Source organism: Passer montanus, unplaced genomic scaffold, assembly GCF_014805655.1.
Source record: "Passer montanus isolate IOZ18808 unplaced genomic scaffold, ASM1480565v1 scaffold153, whole genome shotgun sequence".
Classification (NCBI taxonomy): Eukaryota; Metazoa; Chordata; class Aves; order Passeriformes; family Passeridae; genus Passer; species Passer montanus.
In genome coordinates this window covers 312,019-334,258 of record NW_024362385.1, presented here as the reverse complement: position 1 = coordinate 334,258, position 22,240 = coordinate 312,019, and the positions used below count along the sequence as shown (strand labels likewise).

General features: G+C 36.6%; 1 protein-coding gene across 9 annotated transcripts in view; it reads right to left on the bottom strand.

Moving 5' to 3' along the window:
• The window catches only part of MARK1 (microtubule affinity regulating kinase 1), a 57,278-nt gene that overhangs the window by 13,184 nt on the left and 21,854 nt on the right, over window positions 1-22,240 (bottom strand). For 4 of the 9 annotated variants that reach the window (XM_039702022.1, XM_039702020.1, XM_039702021.1 and 1 more), the window contains exons 2-12: window positions 21,448-21,651; window positions 20,820-20,873; window positions 14,595-14,643; window positions 13,412-13,477; window positions 12,391-12,461; window positions 11,353-11,409; window positions 7,429-7,665; window positions 7,220-7,339; window positions 3,103-3,202; window positions 2,380-2,492; window positions 879-1,032 (exon numbers count right to left, since the gene is read on the bottom strand). In XM_039702022.1, coding sequence (XP_039557956.1) covers window positions 879-1,032; window positions 2,380-2,492; window positions 3,103-3,202; window positions 7,220-7,339; window positions 7,429-7,665; window positions 11,353-11,409; window positions 12,391-12,461; window positions 13,412-13,477; window positions 14,595-14,643; window positions 20,820-20,873; window positions 21,448-21,651 — 1,225 coding nt within the window. The other 5 variants (XM_039702024.1, XR_005626767.1, XM_039702025.1 and 2 more) reach the window with 5 other exon arrangements.

The window sequence follows — 22,240 nt, the reverse complement described above, 5'->3', positions numbered from 1 at the left end:
TACACAACAAATGCACAGAGTGGGGGCCCTGCCAGGCTCACAAAGTGCATTTTAATTTTCATTTTAAATCCATGCAATTTGTACATTATTATTAAAAAGTAATTAAATTATATTTTTCAAAAAATTTTTAGTACTTTTTACTGTATACCTTTTCCTCTAAATACTATGAAATATTATTTTCCCCTGAAAACCCTAGGCCTACTTCGTTTTCAAGCATGTTTATAGTTGAAAAATATCACAATTCTTTTCCCCTCATCGTTCTTTAAAATGTTTTGGGAAAACTCATCCATCAGCAGACTACTACATTCCTTTGAAATAAAATCATATCGGCTAACAAAACGAAGAAAACGGTAATGTAAATTAGGCAGAGAAAAGGGCAAAACATTTTAGAAATATTTATAGCAATTTGCCAACTGAGGAAAAAAATAATCTTTTAGTTAATGTTTTAAATATGTATTCTTATTTGATAGAAGCATTTTCACCTGAAAATGTTTCCTGAATACTTGATAAATTTGTTGTCTCTTGGAAGCAAACAATTTGGCCTCACAGCCAAATGTGATAACGATGTGCTAAATGTGATAACGATAAAATAATTGGTCTGCTGCCCTTGGGGTTATCCAGAGCAATAGCTGCCATTAGTTCCTAAACACAAAACACCCTCAGTGGCTCATTTAGTGAGTCAACCAAGTAACAAGTCCAAAGAACTAAACCTGCGAGGTGCGCGGATCCAGATTTACCACGGAAACCTTCAAACAGACACACATCACGATGAGCTACACAACAAATGCACAGAGTGGGGGCCCTGCCAGGCTCACAAAACCCTGCCTATTCCCACTAAGCCGTGTCTGTAACTTCACTTGTTGGAATGCCATCCCCACCGTGGTCGCTGAACCGCCGCTGTTTCTGGTTGGTGGAGATGCTCCGCTGGACCTTCAGGTGGGCGGGGGACTGCACCGAGCTGTTGTTGAGGTCACTGCTGGGGCGAGACCTTTGACCCAAGTTGCTGCTGGACAAGGAATCACCTGCTTCAAACTACAAGGAAAACAGGTTTTCAAAGCATAAACGAAATTCAACACTACTGGTACTTCTATAGCATTATAAAGCAAAAAGTTCCAATCAAAGGTGCTTATTTAAAATTTAACATTGTATCCAGACTTGAATATTCTTCAACATTAATTTTATCACTTAATCTGTGTTTAATGTGCTTTAAAAACACATAGCTAAACCTACATAGTTAATGAAAATTCAAAACAAAATTAGGAGAATCCTGACAGAAACAAAACCGGTGCCATTTTAAAACTAAAACCATAGAATGGCTTTCCCTGCCTTTTTAAATTTTATTTTTAATCCTAAGAACATTCATAGCTCCAGAACAATTTTAAAATGCACTGGATTGAGTCAGAAGGACTAAAAAAGCAAGTATGGACTAAAGGATCCTTTATGGCTTTCAAAACATCTTTGTAAGGTGTGTATCTCAGCCACTTATTTGTTCGTCTTTAAGAAGTGTAAGTTATATGTAAAAGCAGAGGAAAAGACAAATATCCTCTTCTAAGCAAATTGAGCCAAAATGTTTTTAGACAGATTCCTTTCATGCTCTGCCATCAGAAGGGAATTCTGGCTCAGAAATGTGAGAAAATGCACTCAAGGATGCACAGATCAGATCTATACTTTCTTGGAACTGAAGGAAGGCCAACGAAGCAGCAGGAAAAAAAAATCCTTCAAAAAGAAAGCCTTGGTCTCTGATTTCTTGAAAAATCCATGTGGTCCCAAAAGACATACAGATCCTTCTAGTTCCAAAACAATCACAAGATTTTCTGCCACAAATTTATTAATTACTACAATGCAATAACTTATTGAAACATTCAATATACTATAAAACAGTATATGAGTGAGAAAGGATGAACAAATTTCTGAGAAATAAAGGACGTCACATCTGAGTAGCCAGAAAAATAATTGCTATTAACTATTTCAGATTTTAACTGAAAACACACATGGCAAGAAGAAAGCTCAACACTTAGAAGTCATGGCACTTCAGATTAACAGCCAGATTTAAAAAAAAAGCAATTTAACACATTTACAAGCAAACATAAACATACTGGAGGATTTAATTTATTTCTTCATATAGGAACTAGCAAGTTATCCAAGAGCATATGAAAAGGGAAAGACATTCATAAGTTATCAGTCACAAAAAAAAGTTACAAAATAATTAAAAAAAACATCATTCAATCCAGCAACATGACAAGTTATCCAAGAGCATATGAAAAGGGAAAGACATTCATAAGTTATCAATCACAAAAAAAAGTTACAAGATAATTAAAAAAACATCATTCAATCCAGCAACATGTAAAGGCCAAACAAGAAAATGTAAACAGCACTTACTTCAGGTGGTTTTCTACCTAGAAGCAGGTAAGTGGCCATGACTTCATCGTACTTTTGGTTTACTAAGGATTCATGGATTTCTTCTCTTGAAAAGCCCATTGTGACCATAATGTCTAAAAGTAAAAAGAGCCAGATATATCAGCTGAATGTGTTTGGGTATACTGATAACTTAAGAACAGTGAAAACAGAAAAACAGCCTTATAATTTACAAGTAACTAAGGTTCAAATCAACCCACTGAGTTTTTTTTTGCTGTGCAAAAATAGAAAATGCTACTAGCTCCTCTCTTTCTTGTTATGTTCATATTGAAAACTCCCAACTATATATTACACAACTCTTAACTAATTTATACAACATTCATTGTTATTCAACAACAAATAAAGCACTGGCAAATAGAAACTATGAATAGCTACTGAGCCAAAACAGTAACTTTTTCTAACCACAGCAGGCAAGTAGTGTTGCCCTCATAAGAAAATGTCTCCTTCAAGTCTGTTGAATTCTGTACTCTTATTTGACTTTTACTGTGCTTGTAGATTGCTGACAGCTCAGTGAAGTCACAACAGTAGTTATAAGGAGGCCATTGTAATGGAATTTCTCACTTAAATAATAAGAATGCATTTTACTTGTATAATGAGATTGTAGGTCAAATTTGTAAGAGTTTAGTTTGCCTTCCAAGATAAAACTGCCTGTGGGCACCAGATGCAACATCCTTCTGAAAGTCTTACCTATTCTTTTGGTGTCATTGAAATCTGGTTCAGGCTCAGTATATGGCTTTAGTTCTTCTTCTTCATGGCCAACATTCATCCACCGATCCTTCATGATTTGCTAAGAAAATAAAAGAGCTTTAGGCCAACACGCCCTTTACCATACCCCGTTACACTTGTGCTAGCTTGTCTGATAAAAAGCAATTTAAAGTTCATAATAGTCTGAATGCTGCTCTTTCCCTCATACATTTTCTCCTCACATCTTATTTTTCTTTTATCTTTCACATCCTTATGTTCCCATAAGTTCATTCCTCCTCTTTACTATTTCCTATACAATCAACCTGCCTAAAATACCAGAAAAAAACACTGGAAAACAAAATCTTTCATTTTGTTCCTTCACTTCCTTGTGCTCCTCTTGGTTAACATCCTAAGTTGCTAATGCAATACCAGCTCTATCATGATAAAGAGCTCCTTTGAATAACAGCAAAGGAAGTGTTTAGAAACTAAGGTATAATTCAGGAATGTGCTGATGCTTCCTACAGTCATTAGTTTCAAGATCATGATGCCAACTGGTCATTTTTTCCTACGGATCTTCTCACTGCACTTGACCTAAATATGTTTCCAAGTTTGGCTGGAGGGACAAATGCCTCTTAGCTCTCTCTACAACATGCAGTTACTTACTTCAAAAATTTCTCCAGCCTTCTTTGCAAAATTTCCTTCTGTTCTGGCCTGGATCTTTTTGTAGGCCTTCAAGATTGATTATCTGGAATCCCTAACCATCACAATTTTCCCTTAAGAGCATATTCATCTTTAAATAGCTAAAATAATTTTCCCTCCTACAGCAACAGGCACACGTGTCTCTTCAGACACAGATGCTAATACTGCTCACCACATGGACACAAGAACAAAACAAGTGCCAGCAAATCAAGTTTCCCACAGGCTCCAAATCTGCCTTGCAAACACTGAATTAAGTTATTTCTCAAAAAGAGCCAAAGACTCAATTTTCCAATGATATAACCAAATTCTTTGTATGTAGTGCTGCTGCCAAATTACAGACCCCAGTAGCTGTACCCTTACAAGAACAATACAGAACTTTGTGCCAATTAACATTTTGCTGACAATAACACTTAAAGATTTGTTCTATCATGGAATTGATTTTTTGGCTTTTGAGGGGATAAAGAGGGAGGGATGGTGAACACATACTGCTATACTGTATTTCTGACATACAGAGCATGAGTCTACTTGACAACAGACTTGGGTTATGTATTTGTAGCCTTGCAGGAACAGGAGAGACTCCCCAAAGAGTACTATGCACTCTCTGCAATCATAATTTTGTAAAGATACTGTTAAATAAATCTGAAGTTTAAGCATGATGAAGTGGATGACAGAAATCACTGCTTGAATTCTACCCCCTTTCTTTATCCTTCTTGAATTAACCAGCATGCCTGATAATCCCCACTAACAGTTTTTCATGTGTCTTCAGTAGGTGGATCTAGAGTTCAATGTAATCTGCTCTCTGTTTCCATCTACATTTCTCTGCTTGCTTCTGTCTTTTAAACACATGACCTCAGAGGCACACTGAGTTAATGTACAACTCTTAAACAGGCTCTTACAATTAAGCATTTTGAAGTGACACAAACAATCCAATTCCAGGATCAATACTACATTTGTGTAAATTCTGCCAGGCTTTCAGTCAGCTGATTAAAGAGCAGCAGACTTGGTGAGAATATTTAGAAATCTGACTAGAACTGTACTTCTTAAACATCAATCCAAACTAAATTTCAACCAACTAGATATTATTGATGAATTTCCCCTCGATTTTCAGGAAAGCTATCTAATAAAAATCTGGTCTGGCTCAAGTCCTGTCTGTGTCAAAATTATTTTGCTTTATCACACTCTGTAAGCATATATCTGCTCTGGAGAAATTTCAGAGCAACACTATGCAAAATAATTACAGACTGGGGCAGAGGGAAAGAGGAATTTGTTGAAAACCTGACAGTTAAGAAATATTTTCTGACAGTACATTTTTCCCATCATTTCCTGGGAAGACTTACTGGTTTATAACAACATTCTCTTGTTTTGAAAATGTTTCTTCACGGCTACAACCATGAAAAAGTCCAGAGGAAGCATTTTAATAAAGATTTGCCTGGTCCTTACCAGAGGACAAGTGCTAAACCTAACCCATATGGTGCTGGTCCTGTGTGCATCTCAGTTTTGATGCTGATGTCACTGAGAAACATCCTTTTGGATGGTCTGCCAAAAACATGCATGGGAATTGAGAAGCTGTACAGCTGGGACTGAGTGAATAATCAAAAGGCAAAGCACAAAAAAATCCCCCCCACACCTAAGATGACATTGTTTTTCCACTTTTAGAAACTTCCAACAAATTTATACCTTCATTCTACACATGTATTTTTAGAAGTGTTCAGACAGAAATTTCTTTCCAAACCACACACCACACTTTTCAATTCAGCAAATGTGATTTCAGGAATATTCCTTTGAAAAAGAAAGGCTGTGATGCCTCTCTCCCCCTCAGGTTAGCATACTGATCAAGGTCAGTATTTTGGAACTGGCTCAAGACGCTTGGTCACACATAACATTTACTCGCTCTATTCCACACAATGTGACTGCCTTGTCCTTTCAGAGAGGCTGCTATCCAATGCCTCTCCCCAGGGCCAGGAAGGAATTTTACAAAAACCGGGTAACACTACAACACCTAGAATGAAAGTGAAATTAGATTTGAAGAGAAACTGCTGAAAATCCAGAAGAAAATCCAATAAAAGAAAAATCTATTTCCCTAAAACCTAAACATGACACAGGTAAACTGTGATCTTTGAAGTGACTATACTCTTACCATTATGTCCTTTAGACATAATCCTTCAGTAATCACAGAACATAATGAGCACATATCAGTAAAGCAGAAGCCACAATTCACTATTCTCTCCAGCACAGATTTTATTCAACTTAAAACTATTTATAAAAAGCCATAAACCAGGATCAGCTCAGAATGAGCTGCATGCAGACAGAACTCAGTGAGTGCATGCTTCCTTGCACAGGTAGCCCCCATGCCAGGAAGCATAAGTCATGCCACTACAAACAAAAAGCTGCTTAAATAGGATTTATTCTCTGGAACACATCAACTGCTGCACATGAGTAGAAAGATGAAACAAAAGTCACTAATTATTAACTCATGCCAATACTATTTTTAAAGTCTTCTATTTATCTTCTGCTCTACTTTCATCTCTATGGCAAGACGTTATTTAAAAAATCCCTTCCTGTTACAGAATTCATACAATAGAACCAGGCAGCTTTGAGAGTGAACTCTACACCAATTATTTGTTAAATATCAGCTATGCAGCAAGTATTATCCAAGTATATCAATCTTGAACAAAACAGCCCCTTAAAAAACACTGAAGCTTTTAGGCATCTCACAGGTTGTGCACAGATATTTTCCACATCACATGAAAAGAAAACCTCATTTACTAACAACAACCATAACTCATTAGAAATCCCCAAAACAGACTTTACCCAAGGGACACAGCAGGAATTATTATATATATAAATTTCCCAGCTACTCAGAAACAAAACTACCAAAAGAGGGAGAAGAAAGGCTCGAACAGAAATAACTAACCATCATTAGCTTACCATTCACAGAGTTCTTAGTGTTTACATGTATTACAGCACTAAAACAAACTTCACACTCTTTTCCCTCAGCTAATTATTCTTCTTCCATCTATCCTTTTTAAGAAGTCATGAAAAACGTTATGGTACTGCCTGCTGCTAGTCTTGTTTTTCTGAAAAACTCCTGGAAGATATTTACAATCTTGTCCTGCTTTCCACAGATTTTGAACTAGATCCATTATCTGATTGAAACAAGTGGGAACAGTTCACACTTTGGAATGCTCTTATTTTAGTTGTTAGTCAGCTGCAATTAAGGTTATATTTTTGTTGATTAACACTTTCTATTTTCAAGCTGCAACTGTTTCTGGGACATTTCCTCTTTTTCTTTTTTAACAAGACTTTTGGGCCCTTAAAGCAAGTATCTATCCTGAAAAATTAAGAATTCTCAAGCAACTGTGGTATGTATTTTATTCTTTCTTAAGCTGAGCCCCCTTTTTTCCAAGACAAAATTACTTACTTCCAAGCTGCCTCGTTTTATTGGATTCAGTACTAGTAGCTTCTTCAGCAGATTTTCACAGTCTGTGGACATATAGAATGGAATGCGGTACTTCCCCCTCAGTACTCGTTCCCTCAGTTCCTGTAAAATCCGAGTTTTAAAAGATGAGCTCCTGATGACACAGAAGATTTAAAGCCAGCAGAAGCCAAGCTTTCATACTGTAACTGTACCTTTAGATTCTGACCATCAAATGGCAGTGATCCGCTCACTAGTGTGTACAAAATCACCCCAAGGCTCCACACATCCACTTCAGGGCCATCATATTTCTTTCCTTGGAAAAGTTCAGGAGCGGCGTAAGGCGGGCTGCCACAAAATGTGTCCAGTTTATTACCAACTGTGAACTCGTTACTAAACCCAAAGTCTGCAATTTTAATGTTCATATCTGAATCAAGTAGAAGGTTTTCTGCCTAAGAGGAAAATAAAAGAGGAAGAGGACAATTTTTATATCAGATTAAGTATAAATATATATATAGTGCAATATATAATTTATCAATAAATAGAAAAATGATGTTTCTAAAACGGCTCACCATCTGCCCCTTTCTTGCAGAATAAAAGAAACTAATTCCCCATACATGTTACAAGGACAGAAAATCAGGAATGTTTACTCAAGAAAATATAACTATTAAAAGCAGCTAAACAAACTTAAAAGTCAGCTAGTGAATCAACTATGAACATTTTATATTCTGGAAGAAATAACTCAGTTTTAGAGCGAAGTCTAGACATCTCAGAATAGCAGTTGGAAGCTTTTGACAGGTTCATGCCAATTTCTGATGCCAAGGAGAGTAAACCTAATCCTAGACATCATCTACCGTTATGGCAGAGTAAATGTTAGAAGGAATTCAAGACTTAAGAAGATATCTTCTGCTTGTAAGATGAAACACTTCAAGCTACATGCTGTACTTTAGCATTCTGTACCAAAAAATCCTCTCCCTTTTATTATTAGTGTTTGCTTCAGCAACAGCAACACCAAGATGTCAGCATTCAAGTATTTAATTGTTTTCACACAGAATGTATTCTGTACATCTAAGATTAATGGCTCTGCAGCAATCATTTGAATGCCATGCATCACATATACATAGATGCAAAGTGTACAGGTACCTGGAGAGTCAGTAAACAGTATCTTATATTTAGCATCACAGGTAGTAAGAAGATTAAAAGGGTGAAGTTACAGAAATACTAGTATATTATTGGGAGAATAAAGCGATTTCTCAAAATGCAAAGATGTTGCGCAAGGACTGCAGCAGAACTGCACAATGTTTATTTATCTAACTGGGTCTCAGCTCCCAATCTGCGTGCCAGCAACACAAGACAGCACCAAGTAGAGCACAAATCATACTTTTTCAACAGAAGGCCAGATGTTAACCAGAGTAGAAGGTTTACCTTATTGCCAAACAACAGCTTTACAGCGAAGAAACATCTCTCATCAGATGCTGTGCTCAGAATTGAGCCCAGAAATGTTTCAGTTCACAGTCAGAGAAGCAGCAATCTAATTGTCAGCAGATTTGATCAAAAGGGTAAACATGACTTTGTCTGACTTTGTTTGAGCTTATTTTTAATAATTTTGCTTACACTCGTGAACAGAATAGCAGACAATTAACTACCAGTATATCAAGCCAATAGCGCACAACAGAATTTAGCCTTTATCAGGAGTAAAATACAGACCACTTTTACAAACTCTGTCCTGGAGAATATTTTATTTTTCCAAGTCATGACATGTAATCCCAGCTGGTTCCAGCTGATGTGCCTGCAGACAGACTCACAGAGCTGTTTTCCAAATTTGACAGCTTTCTACACAATTTCACAAAGACTTCATTTTCCTTGTGGTGAAAACAGTACTGTCAGTGCAGCAGCTCTGTGATTACAACAGTCCTCCTAGTTCAAGAGTACTCTGCTACCCAAGTGCCCCATGCTTTCAGGTTCCTAACTTCAAACAAAAACACCAAAAGACCTTTTTAATATACCAAATAGAAAGACGATGCTCTTGTTGATTACATGTTCAGAGCAAAAACTATGACCTGAAAAGATAAGTTCTATGTATCACAGGATGAGTAAAGCTGGAATTGGTTACAGCCCTTTCTAAATAAGTTGTTTATAATTACAAAGTAAAAAGGAGACAATTTTTCAACCAGAATAACCTGGACAAACTTGCATATTTTCTTACACATCTCTCCAGTTTAGTCTGAAAAAAACTTGTAAATAGTAGAGTTTACCCTGTTATAAAAACCAAAAAGTCTTATCAAAAATATCCAAAGTGGTGCTAGACCTCTGTCTTGTGCTGCAATATCAATTGCTCAAAGTGCTGATACTGCAGAGAGTCAACAGAAGCAGATGGAAGGCAGACACCACTTTAAAGCTGCTTTTCCTTCTCTGCAGCTCCATGAGAAGAGTTTTGAATGAGACAGAGATGTCATATCACTTAGAAAGAAGAGACGAAGCAAGAACACCTCCTCAAAGCCACACATTCAGCCTTTTTGCCTTTGGAAAATGTATTTTGCATCGGCTAGGCTGACTGGATCTCAATCACACTTTACTTTGAACTTTTCAAATGAGTCTAGCTTAACTCCAGCAAAGAGAAGACAGAAAAAAATCAAAAGTTATTTTGGAGCCTGCCTGGCTGCCTTGCAAACAGGAAGGAGATCAGCAGCAGACTCCGCATGGCAGGTAGTTCCTGTGTGAATGCTGCAAAGCTGTTTTGCATAGGCTTGAGAGCACAGCCTGTGAGCTGTGTGTGCTGTGGAACTAAGGAATGGAAGAGAGGTGGAGGCTCTAAGGGGCTCTGGGAGGAAGAGTAAGATGCAGGATGTCGAGTAACTGCAGGGGTTAATGAGGCAAGATTCAGTCACATAGCTGGGTTGAAGGAGCCATAGCTAGATAAGCATGAGGAGGTGGCTGGCTCCCTACTCCCAGCCAATCCAGAGAACCAGTGAAGGGCTTGTCCCGGCTCACCAAGAGGTCCCTGGATGCAGCCTTCTGCAAAGCTCAACAAAAGTGGCTGCAATGATCTCCAGGGAGCTTGAACAAACATTCACAGGCTCCAAACCATCAGGCAACATATAGAGGAATTTTTTTAAATCAAGATTTCAGTGAGATCCAACCCTTTTTTCCTTCCGTGCATTCTGACTTCAGAGTGCTGGGCAGGCAACTCCACCATCAGATTAAAACGCTCCTGGGGCAGGGACAACTCAGCAGAAAAGGATGTATTTATTTATTATCCATCCTCATGTGCACATGCAGGAGTCAGGAGATTGACAGGTATCAGGGAACGGATTTGTAAGAATGAGGTTGAAAGGGTGCTGCAGTGCACTATAAGACAAGACAAAAGATACTGGTGAAGAAAAACCCTCAGGAATAATTCAACCTCAGCTTTTCACAAGTATCCAGATACATTAGTAAGAAAGAGCCAACACCAGTGTTTTCTTTGTAAATGTTCAAATCAAAGCAACAGCACAAGACAGTTTTTAAGTGGGTGAGGATGATGTCCAAGTCCCATGATACCTAAACTCAGCATGGACAACTTCAGGCAAGGCTTAGGTTGTACCTGCATTTGCTGAAATCTTAATATGGTCTGGTGGTTTACACAGATACATTACTAAAAAGGATTTTTAAAAAATCAATTTCTGTTTACCTTTAATTGATTTTCCTGCCCAAATTAAACACTAGAATATAAAACAGAAACTCAGAGAGATTAAAAACTTAATGTATTTCTTATAAATCACTAAGGAAAGACTGTCTTATATATCCTTGCAATTAACTGGAAATATTTTAACTAAGTAGTGATGACTGATATCAACTGATCTTCTGCAGCTTCACTGTGTAGATACCAGCATGACAGAAGGTATAATTCTTTGGAGAGCATGTCTTTTTCTTAAAGCCAAAACTGGAATGAAAGTAACACACGTTCTATTCTTGTCTCTTCCCTGTACCAAGAGGCAAGCTACATTATTTTTGTGATTCAGGAAATTGAGCATGAAATACAAGCAATAGTTCCTTCATTCACATGTTTGAGGCATTCACAGGCAGCGGCAAGGAGTAATATATAGAATGAAATTAAGTCTGTATGATAGGCAGCAAAAAGAAAAGAAGTAACAACCTACCTTAAGATCACGATGAACTATGCATTTCTGATGACAATACTGTACAGCAGATACAATCTGAAACACCAAGATGATCAGTGAAATATTTTATTTCAACTTCACTATAATTTTTTGCATATAATTTAGTAATTTTGTTTCCTGATATGATCCACTAGAATGTAAGAAATTAATAAATAAAGTGTTTACCTTAAAAAATATTCATCTAAGTTTCTTTCATTAAAGCTTAAATAGTAAAACTAGAAAGTCCCTATAAACAGCTCATTTTCCTAGTAAAAAGAAGTTTTATGCATACCACTCAAGATAACTGGAGAATCATATTTTTAAAATGCAAATCACCCAACAGCAACAACTACTGAAAGAAATTAATCCAGCTTTCAAGACAGTAGCCAGATACATCAGCTCAGATTTTATGTTCTAAAATATCAACTGCGTATCTTTGCAATTCATCCCTAGCAGAACAATGCATTCAACATTTTCACGTCTTTCACATATATAACAAAGAAGTCTGAAACAGCAAGTTAAGAGCAGGTTCTTTACATTAATTATATAACTTAATTCTGAAAAATACCAAACTTGATATATTTATCTGATTAAAGTTTTTCCAAAACAATCACTAAAACCAGAGTAAGAAACGGATTAAGACGAGAAAGTGTGTAATAAGAATACAAAAGCCTATTATAGAATAGCCTTCATAAAAAACAGTGACATGACATGTCATCATAACAACATCTCTAGATAGAACAGCTGTAAAATTCTAAAATATTCAGAAAAGGATTTAAACCTCAAGTGAGTGAAAAAAGGTGACTCTTAGGAACACTGACTAAAAAAATGTAAAACAATTTTACTATTTTTAGACAGTATAGAAGAAGCAAACATTTTTCTCTTCTGGGAATTTTTCCCACTGCAGCTTTAATAAACATTATCAAAACAATTTTTGGTTAAGTAAAAGAAGTTTGGTCACGCTCATGTCTATCTGAAAGCAACATAAATAGAAACAACAACAACAAAAAAAAATGAATGGACACACTAATTTCATACCTGCCTGAATTTTGAACGAGCCTCTTTTTCTTTCATTCTTCCATGTGCAACTAGGTAGTCAAACACTTCTCCTGAGCATGACAAGGACATAAGATCAGTATTTATTTTTTTTACTATCACACACAATCAAAACATGCTTGAAAATAACACAGACCCCACAGTGCTCCACTTTTTGAAGGGAAAAGAAATAGAAGCAACCAAGAAAAATTCCTTCTGACTTTTAGCATTGGATTTTATTCAGACAAATAATAACTAAGAAGTAAAAATGGAACCCTTCATACTAGGACTTCTTCAATTTTTAAAATAACTTAACCACGGTGAAACAAACAAAATCAGTCATGAAAAATAGTCATAATGTGCATAAGACACATTGCGAATCAGGCAACTTATGCACCAGATTTGTTTTGCATATCTCTAGTGGCTTCACTTAACGCTATTTATATGATTTCTGTTTATTCCCACGTATTCTTTCCCTAATAAAGCTGCTCAAATGCCTTTCAGATCCTCATCTTTGCACTGTCTCACAGCAGCCTTTCCTAGCTGGTCACTGGCACTGTGCTGGATTCTCTTCCCACATTCAAACATTTCCCATTCAGATGCTAAGCAGCTTCTCAAGCAGGCACTCACTATCCCTCTCACTATGAGCCTGCTGGTTCCCCTTCCTGCGTTACTGATTCCCATCCCCGGATCTGCCTCTTCAAGTGCTTTGGCACACATTTGTATGATAAAACGAGGCACCAGTGCTTGCCTAAATATAGTGGATAAATAGGAGTCAAGAGTTTTTGCCAGAGTCAGTGCCAGATTGTCTCCTGATACTGCAGCAGGAACCTCAGAATGGGAACTACCCTCGAGCACAAACATAAGAGGCTGCTTAACAGAATCAAGAAATACTGCCCTCAGAGGTCTGCTGGGACTGCTCTGAAGGCCAGATTGAAATAAACCCATTAAATCCTTAAAGTGTTTTTAGGCATGTAACTGGCATTTCAGTTTATCCTTAACGCACATTTCAGAATCCACTTACCCCCACTGGCATATTCCATTACCAAATACAACGTCTTTTCAGTCTCAATAACTTCAAATAATTTTACTGCAAGAAAAATGAATGAGAGAGAGATTGCAGCCAGAAGTAAGAGCACAGCACAAACAAACAATTATACTCATGGAATGAGTATAATTTATGGCCAGTGATAACACTAAATCATACAGAAACTGTATATCCTTTAGGTTAGCATTCTCTTGAGGGAAAAAGACCAAAAATTAATTTCTAAATCACAGTTGATAATAAAGCATATTAATTCACAATTTTCTCAGAAGTTTATGCACACTGTACAAGTAAGTTCATGCTGAAATTAGTGTTTAGTTTGACACAGACTTAAGATCATACAAACCTCCCCTGCTTTGCTAGCAAACTGCTCACGGTCAGAAATCCAAGATTCTAACCAACTAAAAACCAAGTGGATACCAGAAATGTTAAGTCTGACTTTGCTCAGATTGCAATATAACCACTCTTTTAAAACAAACACACCCCCACCACCACGCCCAAGAAAACAAAAAACGGCAGAAGCTATGAATGCTGAAAAAGCAACAAACAATTCAAGGGATGAGAAGGGAGTGCCTAGCATGTAATAACTTGTACACCTCATCCATACCTTGTATGCAACAAGCCCTCTGGCCAATTCAGGACCATTAACTGTCTCTGGAACAAGACTGTCCAGCCCTCCTCAGCCAGAAGAATTGTCATCACAAAGTAGGGCCCTGAAGCTGTGGGGTAGGTGAAAGAACTAAAGCAGAAAGGGAAAATTACATACTTGGTAATTCTAATTTTCTGGAAATATCAGTCAGCAGGAGCCTTTCCTAGACCGAACTAATGGAGTTCTGCTACTCTCACCTAAGAAACGCATGCTTTTGGGTCTCAAGAACAATTTCAACAGAAGAGGGGAATTGGGGTACTTGATAGACTGGAGAGTTCACATCTACTCTTTTTAAGGCTTTCCTGGACTGAGCAGTTGACCTCCTCTGAGCAAAATTCTTGATGCAAGCAGAGTCAATAAAGAGGGGAGACAATGAAGCATTAACTGGATTCTTACTGTCCCTATTAGTTAAAAAAAAAAAAGCTTAACAGCAGTACATTGAAACACAGCCAAATAGAGTAAAATGTAAACAGTATAATAGAAAAAAAGTCTGCAGAAATGCAGGGCTCCTACCAATATTGGGATGATTCAGAATCTTCATTATTCGTACTTCTCGGAACAACTGTCAAGGAAGCAGGACAATTTCCTCAGAATATGTTTATTAGGGCAAAATCACACAAGATATGCAATTTTAAATGGCAAGAAAAAGACAGAAAAGGCCACAGAAAGTAGCATTAACATAAAATATAGACAAATATAGTGCAGTGAACTCCAGAAAACCATCTACATCATATGCATTAAAATAATGACTACAAATAACTACATACCAAAACCAGACTAATTTTTAAGCATTATGCAAACAGACACACTAAGTTGCACAGCCCTTTCTGGAGTTCCACATTGACCAAACACTACAGATTATTCACACAAGTATTCACTCTTTCATTAGATGTTCAAATGGAACAAGCTACCAGGAATTCTGACATCCTCCAAGTCCTGCTGCTCCACAGAGATGAAGCAGGCCAATTCAGGACCATTAACTGTCTCTGGAAGCAGGCAAGTTTGCTTTTCCCAAAACTACCAAATTTTACACTGGTCACAAGCAGCAGTGATGTCCCCTCTCTCCCCCCTAGTCCTGAAGATTTATCCTTACTGAAAGTCTGCTGTATGACACAGAATCACATAATTATAAACAACTGGACAAACTTAAAGCCCTCAGTATATATACTTCACACAGATTTTTTTTTTTAAAAACAGAAACAAGAGGTTATTCATCTTAAACTTCTACCATTCACGGCTTTATTAATTAGAGGTGCATCAAGATTAACCTAGGGGCTCAAATGAAAGAAGGCAAATGAAAAGAAATCAAAAATGCCTACGTAGTTTGTGCTGTGTACTTCAGGTTGGCTTGCACTGTTTAATTGAACATCACAGTCCCTATTTAATGTGCTGCATACTCTTTGGTCCCTTACTGCACTAACGCAGGATGCTGAAATAAATGAAGAAATGCTCACTCTTCAATGTAATGCTTCGACATTTTGGAAACATCTTTAGAAACATCTTACAGTCCTCCTTAGAGAGAAATTGGGCTCAACACATTGTGTTGTTGCTGTTTTGTTCCTCTCATGTTGCAGAGACATCTCACCATCGACTTTCAAAATTAGTCCCATTTGATCAGATACAACCATTGCAAAAGGGTACAGTGATGCAAGGCAGAAACTGAACAGCCCCCCCAAAGAGTAGCACTTTAGGATATTTTATGTTTCTAAAATTCTGCATTAATTCTACAAGTTAAGACTACAGAGCAACATCTTACTGACACTCGGCTTTTGATACAGTACGATTGTTACAGCTCAAGTAATAATATTACAGATGTATACTTGCATTATGTAAGTATTTCACACTAGTTACTATGCATTTGCCTTACAACTGCTATTAAAACAATTTCAGAGGGAAGCAAAGACTATAAAAGCATTTCTCTGAGCAAATATGAACAGACACAGTTTGCTGATGTCCAAAACACAAAACAAGGGTACGTAATGTTATGCACCAGAATTAACTACAGCAAATTTCTTTTCCTCATAAAATCAGCCATTGTTAAGGAAAATCATCACCAGGATGTTCATTGTGAATTTGTTGTTTTTCTGAGTACTGGAATTTGTTGCACAAGAACAAATTTCTCAGCTAAATCAACATAAACTAATCAGAAGCTAACAAAACTAACAATGGATGGTACAGTATCAGAAGAGCTTCTAAGCAGGTAGGTGGAAAATCAGTTCCTCTCCTAAAGATTGGAAAGATATTTCATAACTTAAGACTGGTCTATGACATATATATCATAACTTAATGCTGGTGTAAGAGGTACAGCAGTGAGCCTTTATACCTTCATAAACTGGATTAAAATGAGACTTTTATAGAAAATAATTTCAACCCTGACATTTTTATAGTTAATGTAAAGTACATGGGAATTGGGAAAAAAAAAGATGTGCATTATTCTATTTAATATTCTCACAAGATTTAGAAGTTTACTAATTGGTTCAAGACTCTAATTGGTTAGGTTCAAATTGATTCAAATTGATTTTACAGCAACAAGGAATTCTGTTTCACAAGCATTTCTGAATAAAAGCCTTAACAGTATTTGAGGACATGATTTTATATTGCAACTCTGCATGACATGAAGCACTACTTTGAGATAAATCTCCTCCCCCATGCTTTCCCAATGCAGAAGCATGCCGGCCATTAACACCTGCAATGCCAAAAGTCATGCATTTACAAATATAAACACCTTTAAACAATAGCCACTACACCCCTCAATAACACTCAGGATACACCTCTTTGCATATAGAGGTATTTAAGCAAAAAGACCACAGTTATTTCCTACAAAGACAAGTTTGTTAAACTTACAAAAATCTGGACAGAACAGTGATGTTTGTTCTCTGAGGACAAGGCAATCTGCTGCAGGATTATGATCTATTTTACTCACAAAAAATAGCATTTTCAGAATTCAGACACACCTGTATTTTCCTGAGCAGCAGTGTCCTTCTCTATCAGAAGGTATAAGTGACTAATATCCCTGACTTATCTCTCACTACCCTACCACATATTTACAGGACCACTCTTCATTCTTAAAAAAGGCTACCTCTTGAACAAGCATCTCCTTGTTGGAAAGGTGCTGCAGGCTCAAAAACATCACTTATAGAAAGAGACAGACAGCGCTGTACTCTGTTTCTAAAATTTGTAGTTAGGAAAAAGCAACAAGACTTGAAAAACTGTTTCCCGTGCTTCCAGCTTAATTTTCCAAGGCACAAACTCTAGAAAGCAAAGACCATTAATAACATTTCTACTTGCTGCCAGATTGATACCTATGTTTAAGATTTACTTTTTTAAGTTACTGCAAACTGAAAATATTCAGTTAACCAAGGCTTTGTCTTTGAAAAATGTGCTTGAAAGCTGCTCTACTTTCTAAACTGTTACTGAGAAGGGATGTGGCAAAAGGAGCCCAGCTCTCAATAGGTAACACATTGAAATTGTTCCAAATCTTCCACACTACTTCTGTTCTGCTTTTCTCAACAACAGAAGGAATTTAAGTTAGAGGTTCCAAACATGTGTAAAGAATAAAAAGCTTGCTGACCCCTAGAAGGGGCATATCTGAAATAACCATTTCCTAATTAAACCTATTTATGAAAAAAAAAGCATCTTCTGCTCCACTGGCAGTTTGCAGAAGAGTAACAGAATGCTGTTTCAGAAACACCCCTGGTGAAGCAAGTAGAAGACAAAATTTTCATTTAGCAAACATGAAAAATAGACCAGCTATTTTGATACAAATCTGTGTTATGACAAAACCAAAATACTTACATTTGGAAACAAATTACAGTATGACCATGGAAAAAGCTAAGTCAGTACAAGTTACTATCAAGACTGCAAGTCAACAATAAAGCCAACTCTGCTCTAAACAGATGCTCACTGAATACAGTGGTAACCATATACTGAACAAACTGGAAACAAAATAGAAAGGCAGGACCCTTAATTCAACATTGGTTTTCTATTTAAAGAGGTAGACGTCCTGGAGTGAGAAATACCATGTAAGTTAAGACATTAACATAAGCTATCACACTGCATGGACAAGAAAGCAAAATTAAAAATTCACAAGGTCAGCTAACTTAAGCCATCAAATGTTAGGCTATGACACAAACTAAAATAACTCTGAAGTACCCTGTGCAATACAACAGAGCATGAAAACCACTGGTGAGCAGCTAGGAAGAAACGAAACACTCTTTGCTTTTATACCCATGACTAACTACAGACCCAGCTTGTGTAGCACTTCCAGCAAGTGAAGTATGTGCTCAAATATTTCTGTTTACAAAACAGAATGGTGCATGTGAAGACACAATGACTCATTACACTTAATTAGGTCAGTAGCAATTACTGTAGCAAAACTGACTTGCACTCAGTATCCTTCATACTTTGGTGAATGGAAAGGGGATGGTTTTATAAATGACCCTACACCCAAGACAACCAGAAATTTGTCTTGTTTGATTAATAATAATCAGTAGTGACTGATGATCTAAAAGTTTTGCTGAACTGCAAAACTTATCAGCTTTGAAGTTCTAGAGACCAGGCTCTCAACCAGGAAAATTTAGATGGGTTCAAACTCAGGAGTGGTGTTTTTGTGCCAGTAACATACTCCACTGTCCTCTATAAATCTTCATTAGATAAGTGTCTGTGCCTATCAACACAATACTACTATCACTGCTTCCCATTCCCAACACTGCCTCTTGAAGAAAACAACCCAACCACTTAACAGCCCTTTGTACAGTATAAGGCTGATGACAAACAAAATCATAAAACTTCACATTGCAGCGCTACTAAATAGTACAAAGAGACTCAAAACCAAAATGTAATAGTTCTGTGCAGAAAGAAAAAAAGAGCAACTGATTTAATAAAACAGGATTTACTAACAATCCACAAATGACCCACTAAAACACTAACCAAAATTATCTTAAGCATGCTAATGAACCACCCTCTCACCCTTATTTGCTTTGTATTTACAATTGCTTCAGTGACTGAAAAATTGTGCTTAAGTTTATTTAGAGCTTTCAGGCAATCAGCATTCATTCACTCAGTCAGAGCTAAAGACATATAAAGCTCAAAACAAAGATTATTTTTATGAAAACCATAATCAGTATTTTACAAATGAAAACACAATACCAACAAATTACCCAATTTTTCAGTGTGAGCAGAAGATGCATGGAATCAATATATCTAGAAGTTACTGAAGAATGAAATTCCACTTAAATTACTAAATTTAAATGTCTATCCTTAGTTCTGCTACAAGCTGCTTCTAACAGTACCTAACACTGTTTGTCTTGTTGCCAGCTTCCCACTCAAAAAAACCAAATAACAGCAGCAATGTCCTATTGCATGAGTATTTTATGTACTATTTGTGCATTGTAACAGCATCTTTTGTATGCTATTGAAGTCTTATTTATACTTGGAATGGTTTATTCAATTATTATTGAGTATTTTTCTATGACATGCAATTTAACATTAAAATTATTGTCCCAAAGCTGAGCTTTTCTCGCTTAGTTTTCTGGAAAGTTTTAACATATTTTAGCTTCTTATTGCTCAACAATGAGACAAACCCGGCCCTTCAAATGTGAACACCAAGCTAGCTAGGAAATAAGATACGTGAGCAGCACAGGATTTCCACAATATGCTCTGTCTCACACTGCCTCTGTGGGTCTCACTTCTTTAGCTCAAATATTAGGAAAGAGATTTGCTTAATACAGGATATAGGACTTTAACAGCAAAGCTTCTGCATGGACTGCACAGCAGGTTGAATTAAAAAAAAAAATCCAGAAGAACTCACACTCAAGTACTACAAAGGAGACATTAAAGCAAATAAAGTATAAAACAGATAAAAGAAAAAAAGAAATTAAAGCAAAGCTGTTTATAACTCCCCATAACCAAAGTTACACAATAAAATAAACTGTAGCAGCAGCCAGAGATAAAAACAGCAATAAGTCCCTGGCCTCATTCTCTCATTTCTACAGCTACAGACAACAGCTATCTAGTATTTGTAAACAAAAAATACCTCAAATTTTTATAGTGGACATCCTTCAGTAGGACAACACAACATTTCTGTGCTTTAGCCACAACAAAACATACACAGAGTTAAATAGTAAAAATCCACACCAAACAAAAATCCCCAGGGTTTTGATAAAACCTTGATCACAGTGACTATGAAAGACTTCTGAATTTCTATCTACAGCCATAAAGAACACTGTTTTGATTACATTCACTCATTTTGTCAATTCTTTGCAGAAAAAGTTAATTGCCACAGGTCCCCTGAGTTCAGCAAATATTTTATTGAAATCAAAAGACTATGAAGACAAATGTAGAAAAGCACAGTAAAGCAACAGAAGTTGGTACTAAGCCCACAAAAAAAAATTAGTACATTAAAGAAAAACATCCAAGACAAATACCATCCTTTACAGCATTAAATCTTGGTTTAGCATGTAGACAAACTGTATACCTAACTGAAAAGAAATGTTACTGTTGACAAAGAGGAAAGCTAGAGGAGGAAGGAAGAACAAAACAACAAAGCACAGGAACCACATAGAGTCACTGCCCTTAGACAAATGAATGTGCACATCATAGCAGGGAGACTACACTCTCCCAAGGTCACACACAAAAATGTTGTTTAGCAAGATAAGGGAATAAAATATTTCTGTCAAGTAAATAAAGGATCATGATTCAACTGTTTACAGAATTTCAGATGTTATGGTCTATTCTTACCTTTTGCAGGCTAGTAGGATTTAGCTGGGTTTTATCTATTATTTTCACAGCAACCTTGGGACAAAAACAAAAAGTTATAAATTACTAAACTCAGAAGAAGTTTTGAACAAAAACATACTGCACCTCTGTGAGCAAGAACATAGATGCACCTCTAAAACATGCATGTGTGTCTACGTCTACACATTTCATCAAGCAAAATTCTCAAACCTATTAAGATTTACCAGCAGGAGCTTGGAACTTTGCCACCAAGGAATCACTTTTATACATCTGTCTGCGTTTGGACTGAACAACATTATCTTGTCCAGGCCTTCCAAACATCAGATTTATCTATTAACAGATCACCAATATCAATGAAATTTGCCTATCAATACATTTCTCTTCAGTTTTAGAAATGCTTGGGGATGAAAAGACACCTTCCCAGCCCCAAAATAGCGTTTGATGTAGAACAAACATTTTGATCCTTTCACCAAGAAGCTACATTTTAAAAAGCGTGTGGGTGGATAGGTGGAAACTCAGGCATGTCAGGTAACTTCTATATCCTGAAACATCCTCTAGAAGAAATAGTTATTAGAAAGATAGCCAAAGAAAACAAATCAGATTGTCAGTCTTTTTTTTTTTCAAGGTTTACCTCTCTTCCAGTAAGCACATGCCTTGCCAGCTTCACTTTGGCAAAATTTCCTTTTCCTATTGTTTTCAGTAAGCGATAATTTCCAATGTGAGGATGCTCTTCATTTGTGGATGTGATGGAGTTCCTACATCGGGGGATGTTTTGTCTGCTACTTGACTTGATAGGTTGGATGTGTGGTTCAGTGTATCCATCCACAGAGGTGTGCTGCAAGGCAGACAAAATAGTTGGGATTTAGCTACTTGGATTTTAGACAATTGAAACAGAATAGACCACAACTATAAAAGGATGTAAAGGGGAGTAATTTATTTAACTTTTACAATATAACAGTTAACTCTGGATTGCAGCCTAAGGAGAAAATGCTGCCTCTGGGCAGAGTTCAATATATGTCTCATGAAAAAGCCTGCAGAAAGATTTTACCAGCTCCAAAAGCAAAACTAGATACCTAGGCAGTAATTTAGAATCCATTATAGACTTTTTAAAACATGTCAAACCACACAGTATAGCTCTATGTTGCAGATAAATTTGTCTAATTATAATCAAATTTAGTCTTTTAAAAATACACTGTGCAAAATATATTTGTACCTTGGCATATTTGGAAACAAGGGTTCACTCTTTTTTGTTAACTTTCTTCAGTCAAATGACATTATTTTTTTCTAGTAAATTTTGTTCCCCAAACATGTTTGCATCTTTTTAAGTTCTTGTTCAAGTACCTAACTATCTACATCTTTATTTAAACATAACTATTCTTTAAAACTCTGTGAGATCGCATGAAATATTTTAAATCTCAGAAGTC